This window comes from Betta splendens, chromosome 19, assembly GCF_900634795.4.
Source record: "Betta splendens chromosome 19, fBetSpl5.4, whole genome shotgun sequence".
In the NCBI taxonomy this organism is placed as follows: Eukaryota; Metazoa; Chordata; class Actinopteri; order Anabantiformes; family Osphronemidae; genus Betta; species Betta splendens.
The window spans coordinates 11,074,210-11,094,257 of record NC_040898.2 but is presented as its reverse complement, the minus strand read 5'-3'; the positions used below and the strand labels follow the sequence as shown (position 1 = coordinate 11,094,257).

General features: G+C 47.6%; 1 protein-coding gene across 2 annotated transcripts in view; it reads right to left on the bottom strand.

The window, feature by feature from the left end:
- Nucleotides 1-20,048, bottom strand: part of nrg3b (neuregulin 3b) — a 117,853-nt gene that overhangs the window by 54,670 nt on the left and 43,135 nt on the right. The window contains exon 2 of one of the 2 annotated variants that reach the window (XM_029135502.3): nt 1,616-1,748. In XM_029135502.3, the coding sequence (XP_028991335.1) occupies nt 1,616-1,748 (133 nt within the window). Of the gene's footprint in view, nt 1-1,615; nt 1,752-20,048 lie in introns of both variants that reach the window. The other variant, XM_029135501.2, reaches the window with a different exon arrangement.

Here is a 20,048-nt window from a genome sequence, read left to right as displayed (position 1 = left end):
ATAAACATCCAGGGAGAAAACTGATCATATTTATTTGTAGCACCTGGACTTTCCTCAGGCAATCTTTCAATAAAAGTACTCACACACCTATAATCATTCCTCCACATAACGGGCACTCAGCCGTAGAAGCAGACAGCGCCTCTGGTTGGGCCTCCGGTCCTCCTCAGGCCTTCAGTCATTCAGCGGCTGCTAATTATAGCCCACAGGGTGGTCACTGAAAGCCTTCAGGGTTTACCCACGCCACCGTCGCACAGGTGCTATATTTAAAACTGTTGTGCTGAAGTGGCCAAATATGACACCGCTCACATATTGACGCCTACAGCTCGTCTCAGCCTTCTCGCTTCACTCAAATTATATGTCATTACAGCCATCAAATATACAGGTGCTGAGAAAATTACTTCTTGAACCCATATCATTTCAGTGCACAGCCTCAAACCCATTTCGGCGTCTTTCAAATGGAAATGGTTGGTTTTTATTTAGATGCAAAGAAACCTGACTTTGGTCACGTGTGACTTACAGCACGATGCCCCTTTGAAATGAATATTTAAGCCCTTTAATTCCAGGTACAGTTGATGCACTAATGAGCCGGTTCTTAATTCAGCAGCGTTCAGCACAACTCTTCCCTCAGAGAAAACGTCTTCTCATGTATTTTTAAAGAGATTTTTTTTTTTTAAGGTAATATGCGGACATGCGGACGATGCATTGGGAGAGCAGACGTGTAGGAACTTATCAAAAAGTCTTTAGAACAAATAATTACCCACATGCTCATTTACATACAGCAAATCCACAGTTGCATATGAGATTTTTATTGTAAGCACAAAGTGTCACATGTGGTTTCCTCAGTTCAATAAAAAGTGACTCAGACTCCCAGCAGGATAAAACCACTATAGCATGGTTGGAGCTGACAGAACATATTGAATAACCCTTCGCTAAAGCACTTTGTTTGCACTGTTTTGAGTGCTATACAAACACATTGTGCAGATAAACAGTATGGGCTTCTAATGTCAGCAAAGGCTGTCGGGGTAATAAAAAATTGACGGCGACCGGGTTTGTTGCTTCGACAAATTTGATCTAGTTAATTGAGAGCGTTTTCGGCCGCGTGCAATGTGTCGCCACATGCAAAGTGTCAGCGAGAGCGTATTTGCAAGAGTGACGTCGTCTGTTGATTCTGTGTGTGTGTGTGTGTGTGTGTGTGTGTGTGGGGGGGGGCAGCTCGATTCGGGCCCAGAACGCGATGGAGAAGAGAAGGCGGCGCGGGAGAACGTGTTGCTTTCAAGTCAGATCAAAGCAGAGACGGAGCCTGCACTTTCCAGCCAGCATTGAGTCTACCTGGTGCCACCGAGGCCACACGCGACCGCGCCGCCGCCGAGCTTAATACAGCGGAAGGCAATTCTACCGGATTGCGTTGCGGCGCCGCCGCACCTGCTCTCCGTGTGCATCCTAGCACGCGGAAGCGCGGGCCAAACTGCCTCGCAGATGCCTCCCGTGCAATCAGAATGCCGTCAGTGGGTGCAGTGGAGGGATAAGGGATGAGTCACGTGACCCGGCGGTGAACTCACCGAGGGGAAGGGGGCGAACGGACGGGGGTCCGGAGCAGCCGGAGGGTCTCACTCACCTGCAGTGCCTGTGAACCCCGGCCACGGTCTCGATGATGGAGCACTCGCCCTCGTTCAGACAGAAGGCCAGGTCCTTGTCTTCCACGCACGGCTTGAAGACCTCGGAGCGGAGGCTGGGAAGCGTCGGCGCCACTGCTGGAGACCGAACAAACAGAATTAGACACAGCTTTACTTCATTCATTCATATTTCACATTTCCCCTCGCTCTCTCTGTCTTTTTTGATGTCAAACTGCTGTTTTGGTAGGAAAAGAAGAGAGGGAATCCGACCCCGGTGTTTGTTTTTGCTGTTTGCTTCAAATGAAGCGCTTGAACTACAATTCCATTGTGACTTTCCTTGTTTGTTGCCTCAGCAAATGAAGGAAAACATAGAAATAAATTGCAAAGGTAAAGAAGGCAGGCAGTAATTCTGTTACGCCACACAGAGGCACAATGGAGAGCGATGGGCCCCGTGGCGGAGCTTTAATTTGCTTCTTCCAGTCTGACCCTGAGCTGCTCACACATAAAGAGCACGCCGTGTGCTGTGTACCCGCACTGCAATGCAGGGATCTCCACCCCGTAGGAAAAAAGGCAGCGGCGTCAGGCGTGCGTCGTAAATAAGGGGCGCCGGCTGGCGTGCGGCGCCGCGGGCTAACGCACGGCGTTATTAGCGCGCATACGTCGACACCGGGACGATCAGTCAGGAGCTCCTTCACTCCATCGCGTAGTCGAGCGTGGAAAATTGGATGACTGGTATTACGCTCAATACTTGGCCACTACAATTGGATTACATGTGACTCTGCTTTCATCCATTTAGGTCCTGCATGCGCTCGCTCCATGTTCTCCTAATAGGCCTACGCTGCCTATTTCTACCGTCCTTTGGCACAATTCCGTCAAACCTCTGTTGACCAGTCAGCCGCCGGCCTGTTCTTTAGCCGAGGCACCGGCGACCGATCACACGCGCATGAGAAAGGAAAACATCTGGGTAATCCGTTTGTTGAGCTCCGGTGTCCTGTTCAATCTGTGTTTTGTTTTATGGCCATTGATCGATAAATCTGGAGCGCTTGATGTAAGGCCCCAGAGATGATGGGAGATCAGATGGAACACACAAAGATATGTGGTCCTCCTGAGGCCACACAAACCTTTGGAAGGTATCTCTTAAAGCAGTTATTGTAGTGTCTCACATCATATCTCTACATGCTTGGTCTTATTTTATTAATAATACGGAAAAATATTCATCTCCTTTATCTGCTCCGCATCTTGCTTTGTCATTGTTACTTAGAGTAATTGTTGTATCTCTTCTTATTTATCCGCCCCTGGAGTGTGATGTATATGAAAGTAGGCCCGGGTCTGTCACTCGACATGCTTTAAAAGACAACTGATTACATCCTGTAAGATTAATTCCACAAAGTCCCAGAGTGGAACGCTCTAAAGGTTATCTATTCCAAGAAACAACTTTAATAATAGAAAATAGAACACAACGTCCTACTGTGGAAGCACATCCCTGACGTTCAGCTTTCATCGTGTGAAAAGCAACACATCCCATGTACAACAAGCTCCTGAGCTGCTCTGACAAAAGGGGGAAAGCGGCTGTGTGACGTGAGCCAAACCGCGGTGTTTACATTGAAAAAGCCAAGGTCAAACAGCTACCAAACACCCGCAACGCGGGTCGCAGTAATGCATCAGCGCTCAAATGCGTCCAGAACTTCATTTTCTGAAGGCGCCGTTCTATCTTTTTGCAGAAAGCTTTTCCCGAGCTGTAAGGAAAGTGCTTCTAATGGGCCGACATAAGGTCAGGAAGGGGGCGCCAGGTTTGTTTTTTCATGGGGGGACAAAGCACCCACAAAACTTCAAAGCCCATTAAAGCAGCACCTTTTGCAGCGAAGGCACCGGTTTCACACCCAGAGGGAGGGAGCCTGACATGAGACTCCTAAATTAAACATATGACGGCAGGTGTTACTGTGCAAAGGACGTCTAGCAGAGCTGATATGAAATGTCAGGGCTTTTTCTACCGCACTTATACCAACCAGTGATTAATCTGACCTATAAAACACAACACGTTTCACCATGTTTTTAATTCCTTAAGTCTCTCACCGTTTTTATTCTTTTCCTTTACGCCACCGCTGCTCTTCCACCAGGGTTGAGCCCGCAAACAAACAACCTTTACCGATTACCCTTCAAGAATCTGCAAAAATCCTCCTAAGTCTTAAAGGATTACTTCCACACTTTAAGCTGTGTCGGCCAACACCGAGAAACAAGTCATCTCCAGATATGTTTGGCCTTGAGCAACACGGACTGTCAATTTCTTACGGGTTCCCTTTTCATCATTGTGACAGGCAAGAAGCGGTAAAAATTAAATAAATAAGGCAAATCTGGAGCACGGCAAGCACGGAAAACTCGGTCACTCCTCAACAAGCGTGCGTTAAGCACAACGTCTACATTATTTCCTAATTCCCTGTCAGACATCAATCAGCTTAATGAAGCAGATTTGGAAAGGAACGAAGAATAGTAGTGATGGAACAGGTTTTAATGCTGTGGTGTTGGAACAGTATTTACGATGTGTTATCATTTTAATTTTCGTGTTTATGATTGAGGTAACAACAAGTACCCTGCCTTTACTTATTATGTAGTGTTATGACTAATTAGGACGAATGCAAAATTTGGCACGACATTCATTTATCAGCAGGAAAAATCTCCACAATGCAAGACTGCAGCAAAGTCTGTGTGTCAGGTAGCTGTAAAAAAGAAAAACAGAGAGAGCGAGCGAGCGTGGTAGGAAACGTGCTAATAAATGGCAGCTGCAGTGGGAGCATGATTCATCCTGGTCTCTTAGAAATCATTCTCGCGTCTCTCACTCTCGCCGCCGCACAAGGGCGATCCAGAACGCCGGTTCTGGATCCACGGGCCGCTGCGAGATCTGCCACGATCGGCCGACGCCGGGTCACGTGCTGGTGTTTTTAAAAAGACAGTGGTAGATTTCATTGTTTTAAATTTTTACGTCTCCCTCCTTCGAGCCACGTGATAGAATGGCTGGATGCTAAACGCGCCGTTTCTAATGCTTCGCTACTGTTGTCGTCAGCGCCTCGCTTTCGCAGCTTCGCTCTTCCACGTTGGCTTGGGAGCTCAGATACACGATTACCTTCAGCTTTTAATTATAGCGCGGCTCAAAGCAGAGGGTTTTTTTTTTTTGACAAAAGACAGTGAAAGCGCTTACGTATGGATGCCTTCATCTCGTGTACACCCTCTGCACACACACGTTTACTTTGGACTAAGTATCCTTGGTTCAAACAACACGAGAGACAATTCCATTTACTACTGTAACATTTCCGTCTATGGATTCCATCTAATGTGCTCATTAGTGTTCTTGTGCTGAGCCTTATCCCCCAGGAGACTCTGGTCAGGAGAGAACTGCCTACGTTCACTGCAGCACACATCAAAGAGGGCCTCGATACGTAAAGAGAGTCCTAGGAGAGTCTGCTGATTGCCTACCCATCATGCATCACTGCCTTTTGGACAGAAGCGCATTCAGAGAGGTACAGTAGACAACGCATTGACACTGACAAGGCTGTTTGTCATTAGGGTCTGGCAGTGACTTGATCCTCTTTCTCTGCAGCCACACAAAGAGTCAGCTGTTAATTAGTGGAATCCTTATTACCAAGAGAAGAAAAGCAATCAGTGATATGGAAAAATATATCAGCTATAGGTTTCTACTTCACTTAATCCACTGTCCTGCATGCGACAGGGACCGTCTCCTGCAGCATGTTCTAATTATGATGACTTTTGTTGCTTTCATTAATCAAATATAACGATATGCAATTAAACTGCTGCCAAAGCCAATTCTCGTTTCGTTTTCAACACCAGGAGCCATTTTAGTTGATGGTAAGCTCTCGTGAAAGTAATTAATTCAAAGTATGTCACAACACATAGCCAAATGCACTACATATGGTCCGTTACATAAGCCTCACGCAAACCCACCGCGGCGTGAACGGCACACATGAATATTTAAGATGGAAAAGTATACATGGAGATAATGAGCACAAATAAAGCGCCTTCAGACGTAAATGTGGGCAGCATGTCGCACACAGCTGTGCTCCAGCGCAGGCCGCGTCCAAGGCCGAACCTTGCGAGGTGTCCTCTTCAGGTGTCGGGAACCTGCTGCTACACAACGTACAGTTTGCCTTGCATGATCAGTAAGACGACAAGGCTTGGGAGACCTTCTGGACCCTGACAGGACACAAACAAATAGCAGGCGACCTGCGGGACAGCCGGGAGCTGCTGCCTGTGAGCAGGGTTAAGGAGCGCACGGCCTTGGTCGCCATGGCAACCCAGTGATGGGCGTTTAGGGAGATGCTTGTCACAGCTGTCCTCTGGTAGTAAGACACACATCCCAATGTTTATGTGGGATTCTATATACATAATGCCGTCATTGTAGATTAATAGATGTAGAAAACTCAACAAATGAAAATGACCCATTTGCATTTTTTTCTTTTTTACTGCTGGGTGTCGTCACCAGTTCAATTACTGATTTCCTTCTTGCTCACTGTGACACCTTTGTGCGTGGTCATTATCTAGCAGCATAAATATTAGATGAACTTAAAAAGCTTGTGAATGTGTTCACAGCGGCAGGCGCAAAGTAGCCGGTTAATAAAGCAGACCCCCGAAGGCATCAAACATGCATTAAACCTTCAGGGGACAATTCTCCCCCTAATGAAAAGTTTTAATTGTGTACATTATCTCCTGACCCTGTGTCAGCTGAATCTTGATTAAACTTCGGGTGACCAGTGGACACACAACAAGCAGAACCCCCTCCGTCTCCCACAGCGGCTCCAGACGGCTCATAAAGCGACCGTGGAGTTTCGCCCAACCCACGTACTGTAGCTCAGAGCCATGGTTGTAACACTGCTGAGTCCAAACGAGCCGGACTGCAGAACCAGAAGGTCCAGCTCGCTCGGTGTCTGGGGAACCATCATGGGAGCTGACAAACAGCCTTTTAACTGAACCCCCCTCCAACATATGTAAGTACAGTAATACAATACCGCTTGAAAGACCTTGCACCTACAACCGTCACAGCTACAGATGAATCATTGAAACGGTGACCTCAGAATTACATGAGCGGCGCCGGGCGGCGCGTGAGCCCGACTGACTCACGGTGCAGGTTATTATCTGTACAGATGCGTTTCTCTGAGGGAGTCTTGAGGACCTTCAGAGATAATTTGCCTCCTCGCTGGCACATTTGTGTGACTCAGTGGCGGTAACGAAGTCACGGTGACGGGCTCCTTCAAACGCGGCTCACAACAGCGGCTCGGCTCCCGTCGACCTCCTTCCTGTTCGTCCTCTCAAGGACAGAACCGGTGACACGTTCCTGACGCACGGCTCGGGATTAGAACCAGTAATTGTGTTTACGGAAATGCAAAAACAATGTTATTGTATGCGACTGCTAATTTGTCTTTGCACCCCTATGTAGTAATATGGAAGCAGGCTGATAATTGAACCTGATTCATTGATTGTAATTTGTGGTGTAATTATCATAATACACCACCAGGAGGGAAAAATGATCTTACTGCTTATGATCCCAGAAAAGAAACAAACATGCAATTAGCTGTGCAGTACGTGACGCGTATTATTACTTTATGCCTTTCCTTCTTTATCTGATGATTGGTGCTTGATGGTTTGCACATTTAATGATCTACTGGTAGCGTTAGCTAAAACAATGTAGACATGAATAATTGTCTCAAACTAAGCGCCTCTGCTTCATATTCTATAGAAGATCATTCACTTTTAATGTCATTATAGACACTGCTCACACTTCAATAACAAGAAAATAACTCGCAGCTGCAGAAATACATACGAATCTAACAAATGTATATTTGATGAAAGACGTGGCTTCAGTGTTTTTGCCACAGCAACAACATTAAATTTAGATTTGGATTCCAGGACAGGAATGAGACGCAAATTAAAAACTTGCCGGAATGTCGCTGAAATATACATACCTGGGGTGTTTCTGGGAGAAAGAGGAGCGTTTAATTATTCAACGTTATTTACAAATGGGACGCTATGAAGGGGAGGCAGTGGAACCGACGGCAAACGCGCACGCAAATGCTAAAGAGGGCATGAAAGCAGGGGTGGACACGCAGGCTTAGGCATAAACGCATCAGGCATGAGGGTTGTGTTTGGATATTTGGACATAATAAAACAAAAATATGCATCATTATTACTTTGGTGAATGACTATTTTTTTCCAGATAAAAACCAAACTGCTAAAAATTCATAGCCAACTTAATTACCTAATAAAATACTAATTTAAAGATCATTCCACTCTAATTGCTGTGTGTCCGTGTGCACAGCATGTGTCCGTCAAAATATTTTATTTATAATCAGCAATAGCCCTTTGTTCTTGATCGCCGCTCATCGACGCTAACGCTAACAAAGCGCTTATCAAACGCGCCGCATTTGGCTGCTTGCTAGGTGCCGCGCGTCTGACTGTTACCACGCTGCCGACGCCACACTTGGGCCCGTCTTGGCAGCGCCCGTCTCCATCTGCCTTTTTATATTTATGACTATATTTAAAAAGATGGCATAAAAATGTAATCCTGGGGGTTCTGGAGGATTACGCTTCGCCAGCAGAAACCTGGCGAGCGCCGAGAGGCGCCGTCCGACCCGAGACGGCGGAGGCCGGAATGGCCCCGTCCGCACAGCTGTGTTTGAACAGGTCCCCGTGAAGAAGCGGCGTTTTTGTTCCGCTTCCGCGGGCTTTCACCGCGCTTCCTCTCTTGACTTGGAAATGACACAAAATGCCGCTTTATGCGGCGCTCGTCTCGAGACGCCGCTTTGCGCTCGCAGACGAATCAAAGCGTTATCTAAAGATGGGAAGAAAAGCAGAAAAGGGGGAAGTTGAGGAGCCTGTTTTGCTTCAGCCACACTGAATAAACCCATAAAGATTGCAGTCATTTCTATCACATATTCTAATGCGGGTTTCCTTGGTCCTGTCACTGTTTCTCTCCTTTTGGCTAATCCAACAAGATGCAGACAATTATTCACACCTGAGCAGCACCAGGAGAGGAAGGCAGTCAGATGTGCAAAGCATCAGGCGCTGACAAGAGAGACAAGCAGACGCCGGCGGAGATCTTCATCTCCTCCTCAGCCCCCGTTACAGGAATGCAACATCAACACGAGCGTCCATCTCGGCGGCAACGAGGGGAGCCGCATGATTCACCTACGCGGGCCGAAGTGGCTTCCTGTCAGCGCGGTTGATTAAAATTCCTGGGACCGAGAACGCAGGGTGATGTACGACGAGCAGGTGGTGTGGGTTTAATATGCATGAGCGGACGGCGCCCGCATCTGCAGATTGGCAGTCACTGAGCTTGCTTGTCCGCTCCCTTGGCAGCTCCCTTGGCATATGGAGCTGCTGAGGGCATACATGAGCATAGCGGGGGGGGGGTCGGCCCCAGCGCCCACCGCTGCATTTCACTCGTGACACCACCAAAGACGGCGGTCAGCTCCTTTTAGTACTTCAAAGCAGCCACAGAAACATAAACGTGATGGAGAACCTGTAGTTTTTTTAAAATTGATTCCACACAAACAAGCAGGAAACTTTAAAAGCGCAAAGGGTTCGAGGCAGACAGTTTAAAGATTGACTAAAATGGTGAGGGAAGACGTGATGAGCCTCTGATTCTACTGATATGAAAAAGCAAAAGAGGGAAATGGGAGTTCAGCTACAGTATCACTGCCTCCGAGTGTTTCCGACGCGTCAGCTGACTCCATGACTGCGTCTTTCTTCAGATCCATTAGGAGCTGCCGCCGGTTCAAACAGGATGCTTCTGTTTTGCCTCGACCGTCGGGGTGGGTTCGGCGGTGGGAGGACAGACTGGGTGTGGGGGGTGTCACGGGCTTCACGCCGGCACACTGTAATCTTTGTGTCAGGGTTGCCGACTGCCCGCAGGTCACCGGGGCTCCAGACGAATCGCACTACGTTTTACTGCATCATTTGATGGAGGCTTAAGGAGAGAGGACAAATGAGCCCATCAGTACTCAGAGATCAGAGATATCGGTAAACCGGCTGATAAAAGAAGTAATCTCTGACCATAAAAAAGAAATAATAACACAGATACAAGTGAACAAAAATACACAGTCTGCTGAAACCTGATCAGATTCATTCAATATGTGAACCCACTTTAAAAGCACCTGCAATGTCGCTTAGAGGCAGATCTGTAAACACAATGACTGGACTAATTGGATTACATTAATGATAACCAGCCTGGAAAAACTCACAAGGGGATGACAATTAATCCCAATTATAAATCCCGCTAACTGTGTGACTTGTGGACAAAGCGAAGCCCTGGTGAGTTCTGCTGTCTCGGGAACAAGCCACACTCTCCCGTCGCCTCATTCACGCTCCACATATCCGTCCACATCGCCGACGCTCAGAAGTGTCAGAAGTCAGGCCGCCGGCGCCCTCGACCCGCTCTCCCCACGAACACAAACAAACAAACGCGCCGGGGTTTCACGCCTCTCGGTGCGATCACTCCCGGCAGAATGACGCAGCTCCGATCCCATCACGGCCACACGTGCAGAACTAAAGTGAAGGTGGCGGCTCCAGTCGTTAACGGACACTTGATGACGTGGCGGTTCTAAAAGGATTTAGCAAAGAACGAGAAGCGGGAGGGGACTCTGACAATGAAGCCAAAGGTAAAGGTCCACTCCTATATGTAACTACAGGCTCTACCCTGAATTGAATTAGCAACGCTGCCAAGAACACAGCGCGGGCTTTCTCCGGGAGCACACGGACGCCTGGCACCGGACCGAGGCTGGTACCACCGGCCCTGACGCCGCATCAGCGCGATCCTGTTTAGCCGCCTCCCGGCCTTCGGGGAGTGTCTGCTGTCTAATTCTGGCCAAATCATGGGCTGCTTAACATCTTGCCATCTGCCATGTTTATGTGTGTGGGAGAGAGCAGCGTGTGTTCCGGGGGCCAATGAGACGACTGTGGGTCTATCCGACAACGGGAGCGACCTTATTCTACGCGCTGAGAGGTGATAGCGGTGCAGCGCGTTGATTGGGTGCCTTCAGAATGATCGACATTGGGATTTGATATTAACGCAAGTCATCCCGTGATTAATGGTGTTGATTTCACCTGTCGCAGGAGCTGTTAAAGTCGCTGTACAACATATTGCTCCCCCGGAAATATTCCTCTCCATTCCCCTCTGCGGCCTCCATCAAAGGACGCTTGAAAACATTAAACCTGACGGACAAAAATGTTGTGCATGAACGATGGCCGTGTTTCTCAGAGTGGGCCTCTCTGGTGCATAGCATTCCCTAACAGACGTATTAATCAAAGAAGTTTCGCTTGGAGCCATTTGGGGATGAATACGCTACAGTCCCCTCATTCCTCCAAACAACAATATTGCCTCTGCCTGATGTGTCGCAGCCAATGAATGCCACAGGTAAACATATTTTGCTTTCCGGCCGTCTCCGTCTCCAAATTACTGCGGAAGAGTCTCTCTTGGGGAAACAAAGGCAGCGAACGGCGTCTTCATGGGCTAAACGTTAAAAGCGTTTTATTTCCGCGAGTCGTTTTTATTTTCCGCGGCGTTGTTGGATTTGGCACGTTAGGAGCAGAAGATACCGCAGGTTCGCTCCAGAGCCGAGAACAGAAAACTCCCAAGCTGAAGCGCAAGATAAAGTGCTTTGAATAGCAAACAAACAGGGCTTTAGTGGAGAGTGGCTGGGGATGAATCAGTGCAGGAAATGACAGCGTATTGTGCAGACAATTGTTCCTGACATTCATGGTCACCCCAAACTATGAGGACATACTGTAAGAGAGACACGCTTCACAACGGCAGAGGGAAAAACAAACCAATTTACTGCTATTACTCATAATGTTCAAACGTGATCTACAGAAAAGATTCACATTAAATGAATTTGTCATAAACGAACACACAGGTGCTATAATATCAAAGATTAAATGCTGCCAACCTAAATTAATAAGTAGGCGGATTGTTTGGATTAAACTATAATAAATAATAATATTTAATGACTTAATCAGAGCAAAGCACATTACGCTGACATGTAATTAATATAATAGTATAATACAAACACGAGATTCAGGTAAAGGCTCAGGCTGAAAATAGCAACGTCACATTGTCAGCGCGGACAAAAAGGAAGGCAGCCGAGCTCAAGGACTGACAAACGGTGCAGCACACCTTAATCCAGTTACACCACAACAGCGGCTGATGTTAGCGCCCTCGCTGCGATGCAAAGTGGCAGCTCACTGATCTTCCCTTTGTGCCTCCAGACCAGGAGCAGCCGTCGTGGTGGGGGGGGGACCCGCGCCAAAACCCAAGCGCCCGTAAATAAGCTGTCGGCACTGACGCTGATTTTGGCTAATGGCTAACGCGGCCCCGCCGGCGCCGCCGAGCCGCCCGCCATGCTGTCAGACAGGTGCGTGTTTTACCGGGGTTTTTGGAGAACTTCCGCCGCAACCTCCGCTTGTCACGTTTGCTGTTTTCCATTCGGCTGCGAGGAAAGGTCAAGTACGACTCTGCCGTGTTCAGATTATGGGTATTGGTGTGCGGCGGCTGGGCCCGACGGCCCGCAATCACTTTCAAAGATGACACTGATGTTTTATTTACGAGATCTCTTCTGCTGATGCGACGCGGGGAGCGAAAGCCCGACATAAAAACAAGCTGACTCTGGCCGGCGCCGGAGTTAAAACGCTCGCAATCAAATTCCAGTAACGGAGGGAAATTCGGCATAACATAATAAGTCAGCAGCTCGCGGATCAGCGGCCGACGCGCGTTCTGTCCAAAGCTCGGCTGCATAGCTTCTAGCGGCGTCGGAGAACTTGACGTTTGTTGCCTGCAGAGCCGGAGTGGACATTTAGCGAGCGGGCAGCGGATTAGCGTCTCGCTGTGATAGGACTGGGACACACTGGCTGATCCAGTAGGACACCAACCAACAGCAGCCGCCTCTAACCCTTAAATCACTCCACTACTAATTCTGCGACGTCTACACACTTCTGGAAGAAATTAGCAAAGCAATTGACTATAAACTGGACTGCACAATCTATGGGCCCTTGTATCATGAAGAGTAGAATCTTTGCTTGAAGCCGCCTCCGCTGCTCTTGCAAGGCGCCGCCTTTAAAGTGTCGAGCGGCGCCGCTTACGGTGACAGCCATCCGGAGCAAGGCGCAAGACAGAGGAGCTCGTGGAGGATCTGAAACAAAGCCACTGACACCTGTCACCGCAAAGCATGGGGACGGGGTGATGCCACACATAAATAACAAACCGAACTGATAACATGGAAACATTATAAGACCGAGGGCAGAGAGACTGAGGTGCGGAGGATTCGGCTTTTTTGGTTTAAATGCAACACTGGAGTCTGTCAGTCACCTGCGTCCCCTCCTCTGCAGTCGAGTACTAGGGATGTGGCATGAAATTGAAAACCACAGCAGCAGTTTTCAAACTACAAAGACATTTGACATACTATACTATAGTATACGTGGCAGTAAGACTGTTGAGCAGCGCGAGCTTAGCATTAGGACGACAGGCGAGAGATTTTGTGGGTTTTTTCAGAGCGTACGCCTCAGTATTCAGGGTCCAGCTTCAGAGGACATTACTGTATGTGCTGATTGGTGTTGACAGCAATCAGAACTGTGCATCGGGTCCAGTCCACACAGCCTGAGACTCGGCCAATTAGGAGGCTGCTGAGGCAGGATGCGCTCGCTGCCCTCATGAACTATTCAAGATATTTCTCTTTCCTCCGCGCTAATTTTTCTCCCAATTTATCTGAACAGCATCTGGTGGCATCGGTTGCTACGCACCGACGTACGACTCTTCTTCTATCTATTTTGGGTTAAAATCATGTCAACACACTATTACACTGATTCACAATATTTTCAGCTTCCAACGTTTGGAGGATTATCTTATGCACAGATTCAGTTAATTGGGGATTTAATATTTAGTGGGTTTCTAGAGCAACAATCAGTGCAGGAATCAGTGACATAATCAATCCATACATTATTAGCTGCTCATCCGTGGTTTGCTATTATGACATCAATCTATTTCTGTGTCTCTGGTCAAGACAATCACCTTTACTACCTACGGTACTTCTCACAGTGTTCACCTCCACCGTTCCTACAGTTTGTACAGCACGTGTCAGTCTCACAGCTTCACGCTTTCACGTAATGCATCATTTTGACCACCAGCTGCTTTCTAAACAAACAGCGCCACCGCGCACCTCGGACCGGTCCGCGCCGTCGTGCAGAACCGCCGAAGGGCCAGCGCGACGTTCCCGTCCCGCCTTTTGGGCCGTTGTTGCGATTCAACGCGCATTTGTCCGAGCGCTGCGCAGTTTCTAAATCACAAGGAACACACCCTACAGTACGGCTGCGTGTAGCTTTAAGTGAAGCAGCACCCGGCGCTTACACACACACAGCAGTCTGGCCCTCTGCAGCCATCAATTCACAGCAGTGAACCTGACTGCAGCCTGCTCCACTCTCTCTCTCTCTCTTCCCTTGTACCAGAATTAATTTCTCCCCAGAGCTGATAGGCTACGCTCTACTGCAGCCAATCCATATAATTAGGCCGTCAGCAATGTAAACCCCTGGCTCAGACTTCAAGTCCATTTCAATATTAGGTCCAGACATGACAATGGCTTCATCAGAGTCTTTCTTGCATTAATTTGATAAATGCTTGTTTCTCCTCTCGCCCTTCATGTGTTTCTCCCCGCACGTATGTGCCCACTGCTTCTTTGCTGGTGCACTCGTTCATCTTTCGGAGCCAGGAGGAAGTTTGCTCCGCCTTCTGCGCACAACGCCGGTGCGACTCGTCTTCCTTTGGGTTTTATGATGCATTTAGTTTCCCATTACTAATGAATTACTTGACTTGTAAGTGTTTTAATGGGCATTTAGTATTGGCGGATGCTGAGACCAAGGTGTCCGTCCTCGCCCACCCCCCTCCCCCCGCCTCAGCCTTGTTAAGTAAGTATTTTTGCTCCCAGAGCCAATTATGTGGGGTTTTGACGGTTGATCTCACTCCATATGGCGACAGCTCTGTTAATCGCCACCTCCCAGAGAACTGCAGCATGACAGCCTGCGCGTCAAAATCACCATCAAAATGTTGAGGCGTGGAAAACAGGAGGGTGGGAGATGGTCGGAATGAAGTGCGTGTGTGTGCGTGTGTGTGTGTGTGTGTGTGTGTGTGTGTGTGTGTGTGTGTGTGTGTGTGTGTGTGTGTGTGTGTGTGTGTGTGTGTGGGCAGAGGCGACAGCAAGGAGAAAGGAAAAATTAGCCAGAGAAAACAAAGTCAATGAGGCATGAAGGAGGCTTCCCCTCTGCCGTTTGGTGGAGGTAGTCGCGCCTTCCCGTCCGCAGTTATGGGAGAAAATGGCCGCTTTGGGGCAGCCGTCCTCGACGAGGCTGCTGGCGGAGGCCTGGAACCGAGATCGGCATGTTTACCCATCCCGGTTGTGGCTGTTGACCGAAGCAGCGCTTCACACAGCACAGACCTCCGCCTGCTTGTTTGAGCAGACATTAAGGCGGGGGCGCATTTGCATTCCCCCAGTCAGAGTGCATCTCCTTTGGCTCGAACGCGACCTCAGGGACGCGGCGTCGAGAGGCCAAACACCACGGCATCAAGGTTTTGAGGCTATGAATTGCTTTGTGCGCTGACTGATTAGCGCTGGGGGGGCTGCAACATCTCGAATCCCTCGATTACACACATTTACTTGTAGATATTTATGATAATAGCTATGGGATCGTGGGTGGACACGTTCATTTGTTGCGAGAGAGACAGCACATGTCCAAACTACATTAAATGATGACTAATCAAAGACTCACACAACAACTGAGCACATTTTTTAGAGCCGTTTACTTATTTTGTCCTTTCCTAGACAAAATGACTAGGTTGGGTTTAAAACGATTACAGGATCAATACTCTCTCCTCCTTCCCAATAAACCTGCTACATCACAACATCATTGCCCATGTCACAGAACTACCACGAGTAGAATACTACAGTAGCTGGTTGGCTGCTTCTGTCCTTCCTTCGCAGGCTGAGCTGCTGATTTGGACAATAACCCATCAGTGAAGGCATGATGGCGATTCATCTACCTTCTAATGATCGCTGCCGTTTTGATGGGTAGAATCGTCAGCGACAGGTGGGAGAGCGTGTTTAATTATAATTACATCTACTGGGGCAACTGGTGAGCTGTTCTGCTGTTCACTGAAGGTAATTTAAGAAAGAAATAGTTCTGCATGTGTGTGTGCGTGTGCGTGTGTGTGTGTGTGTGTGTGTAAACACTGCTGGAAAGAAGACAAGACTTCATCATCTACAATTTGCTTCAATGCCGCGTAGATAAGCCAGGGACCCACACACAGCTGAGACCCACCTACACTATGGGGATGAATATTACGCCCGGTGATGACACTGCTAGCTGCTACCGAAGCTCCATCCCATGGTGGCATCCAGCCCCGTCTCGCTTCAGCCACTTTTCACCCAGGGTCAAAAGCCCGACTGAGTCACTATGGCTCATGTCGGAGGGCCTCAGCCTCTGCCACCTCACCCGACACGCACGCCTAAGGTCGGTGTCGCCGCCCTGCCAAGCGCTGACCTTTGATCGGCCGGAGGAGCGCCAAAACCGCCCGGAGGCATCTTCTGCAATGTCTCAGAACGGCGGAAGAAAAGGACAACGACAACAGCCTCCAACCGGCCCAGCAAGAGTAGCCGGGCCTGTAAAAACATTAATATGCTCTGTCAACACACAGCAGCGCTCCGAAGGGATGCGCAACATGAGTCTAATGCCGGGCCCACGGAGGCGGCGCAGATGTATGATTGAACAAATACGGCTTCACCGCGAGCCAACGGTGGGTAGTTTCGTAACCTTGTGATTGCGTGAGCTGCAGTTTTCCTCCTATCACATTCCACTGTGTGCATATTACACAAATATTTGCCTCGATGCCTCGAAGGTGCTATAAATTTACAAAGAAAAATGATGCAGGCAGCCAAGATTAAGGTGCAGTTAGTGAAGATAACATTTTTTTTTTTTTTTGAGGGGAATTGGATTCCGTTGAGAAATGTTTTAGTCCCTTGGGCCCAAACATCTGTGGGCTTGAGTCAATTTGTTAAAACAATACTGACCCCTACATAGAAACAACAGAGAAGTATCCACTGTATAATGTACAAATGGGTACATTATGTCAGATGGGTCTGGAATTCCCATTTTATTCCTGTCTTATTTTTCCTTCCTTCTGCCACAAGGGACTAGAGACACTGTAATTCTGTGCCACCCTGTGCAGACATTATACGGTATTAATGATATTAACCCAAAGCTTTACCTGTGTTTTTGTTGGACTCTAATCCTCAATTATTATCTTTTCTTAAATGATTGTCCTTTATTGTCTCACTACAGTAGCTGCAGAAACCGGCACCTTCCACTCGAATGAATGGAAGAATGTTTGGCAAAGGGTGGAAAATCTCACGAACTCATTTATTTCAAAGGGAGAAAAAGGTCAACAGCAATTAACAGGAGTGAAGCATCATCTAAATGGTGTTTGAAAGAGCCCGGCTTATATTAAGCGTTACAGTTCAGCGTGCCAAGTTGTAAATACAATAACCAGATCTCCCTCATCTCTCATGCTAATTATTGTTTGCGGCTTCAAAGTGTTCCGTGTTGTGCTCTCGCTGTTTACCGCTGCTGACTAGACACCAATCAAGCTCAGCTCTCCTGTGCTGCAATCAGAGGCCTGTCTTGACCAATCAAAATGTCTCGTTGTTTACACTAAAGTGGTGTGGGAAGCGAGAGTCAGCGCTTCCCGCTGCGAGAGGTATTTTTAGAGTCCACTGGAGGAAAAAAAGTAAATGAGCAGAAAAATACATGTGGTATTACATTTCCGACTCGCATGGAGGGAGAGGGAGAGAGAGAGAGAGTGTAGGGGGGTAAAACAAAAAAAAAAAAGAGGCCAGGAGTTAGATATCGATGTAGCGGAGAGTCACGGGGAGCAAGGCCGAGAAAATGGAGAGGAGGGGAAAAAAAGCAGAGATGAGCGAAAGAAAGCGAGAGGGAGAGACAGTCACACTCGGTTTGACTCATCTATGGGCGTATCATCTGGCTTGCAGGGGGAAAATTACTGTACCAGTCCCCCAAGGGCCGGAGTGACTTCCTTAACCACTTTAATAAACTGGAAGAGTGTGATTGCCCAGACAGCGCTGCTGTCAGCGTGTTAATTAGACACACTGCTTTATCAGAGCTGGCCACTCATGAACCGCGCAGCCATATTACCATAAACGCTTTACTATCGGCCTGTATGGGAAGCCAACTTAGCGTAAGATCGAAATCCGCTGTTGTTGCGGGGCTAAAGTAGGTGCTGGTTGTCGCGTTCAGTCTGTCGAAGTCTTAATGCGCGATCAAGGCTCGTGAAACAATAAATAAACACGCAATATCAAAACTGCATTTGTTGTCAGGAATGCGTCTCAAATTAGTCTTTGGAACATTTCACATTTCGCGTTGCTCATTTCCAAACCAGCTCACTTCCTCATTACGCCCCGAATCCCAATTACATGTTCACAAACTCTGTTTACTGTTCGCTGCTTGTTTTTTTTTCCCACCTACAATGTTGTTTTTCTCCACATCTGCTTTTCAGCATATGTTTAATCCTCAAATTATCGCTTGTCTAATTTAAGGCGTACTTCGGAGCTGTGAGAAGTCATAAATATGTTGTAGAGGTGCATTTCATTTTTACTGATCAGCTAATTATGCGGAAAGAAAATGTTTATAATGATAAAAATCAAAACCTAGAGGAAACTTTTGGAAAATGTACTAATTGAAACATCTCAAATGTGTGTAACTTAATTAATTAATGTATAGAACATGCGGGTGAATAAATGCATGGGTTCATTTGAGAGTCAATATAATCAACCATGTTTTTCATGCTTGATAAACAGCAGTGAATTTGGCAAAAGAGCAGAGAGATGCCAAAAAAAAGCAAAGCCTGCAGCTGCACAGTGGTTTCTTCAGGTTTACACATTTGAAATCACACCATACAGTATGTCAACACAGCCTGCAGCTACTTCATATTGTAGCTGATACATTAATTTCCAAGCACGAGAATATACAGCACAATAGGAGGAGGGGCGGCGGCGGTGGTGGGCAACAGCAACAGTGTTTATTCACCCTGAAGACAGTAGATATAATAATCACCTCCAGCCCAAGTTTTTCACAAAAATGAAACTAGGCTGTTGCATAATTCATGAGCGGAGCGTGTGCCACCAACTCAGCATTTAGCTTAAGGAAACTGTGGGCAAACTGTGAGCGGGATACTATTGTTCCCCTTTCATCTCTTGTGTGTAACTCGGCACTTGGTATATTTAAAATTCACATCTTCATAATGAGAGAAAAAGAGGCGGCATCTGTCCCCAAGGACGTGCGTTTCGCGCGGAAGCCGGGTGTCACCGACACGACAACAAATGTCTAATCTCCAAACTGCACTTGATGTCGTCTCGCGCGTCGTCTCGGAGAGGAGCGCGAGCTGGCTGACGATCAGAAGGCGTTTTGATGCTTCTGCCGTCCCACAGCCGTGACGGCGTTCACGTTACTATTATTTTAACCTGTCTGCAACATTTGGAAACAACCTCTAGTAGTTTTCAGTCCTGCGGTTTTCAGCCTTTATCATCAATACTAATACTGTACGTCTATAATTCTGGGTTTGTGTTTTCGTGGTGGATGGAAATCGACAGGATTAAGCATTAATGTTACATATTACAGTCATTTCGGCTGCGCATATTATTTATAAGCAGCCGTCACGGAGCAGCACCGCTGCGCTTTGTTAGCGCCGATAAACGCGGGGCCTATTTGTAATTGCTGGGTGAAATCCGATAGCGTCGTTTGCACCTTTAGGTCCCTGAGAGAAACAGTCTGGAGCTGGAGTTGCAGAATTCATGAGACAAAACACACAAGTGGCCTGGGAAATGAAAGGGAAAATGAATCCCGCTGAAGTGAGGAGTGTAGGTAGAAGGGGTGGGTGCACAGGGCATGTCTTAATCTATTTCCAGAGGCTTTTGCCTGACTGCTTGCCTTTCAGCCCATTATTTTCCATGCTGTGGGTGAAAATGAAAGATAACAGGTCATGAGCAAGAGATTGGTAGGAAGCAAAGGGAGCATCGAGCCCGTCCGCTACTGAAATATGCTCCAATAAACATGTTGTATGCAAAAAGGGGGAAACGTCTTAAAAGAGCGGATATGAATGCGTGGTGAATCGTACGCTACGAGGAGGTGGAAATGAGTTTCACTCCAGATGGAGTCGCGGGAGAAAAGTCTCCCATCCAGACGTTTTACCTCCTGTTAACCTCATTCTCAAGCTACACAATACAAAATCATATACTTCAGCTTAGAGTCAACATAAATAATGTTAAGGGAAATATGCAGAACAGCACATATTGAACGGAAACAATAAGACAGTGACTAATG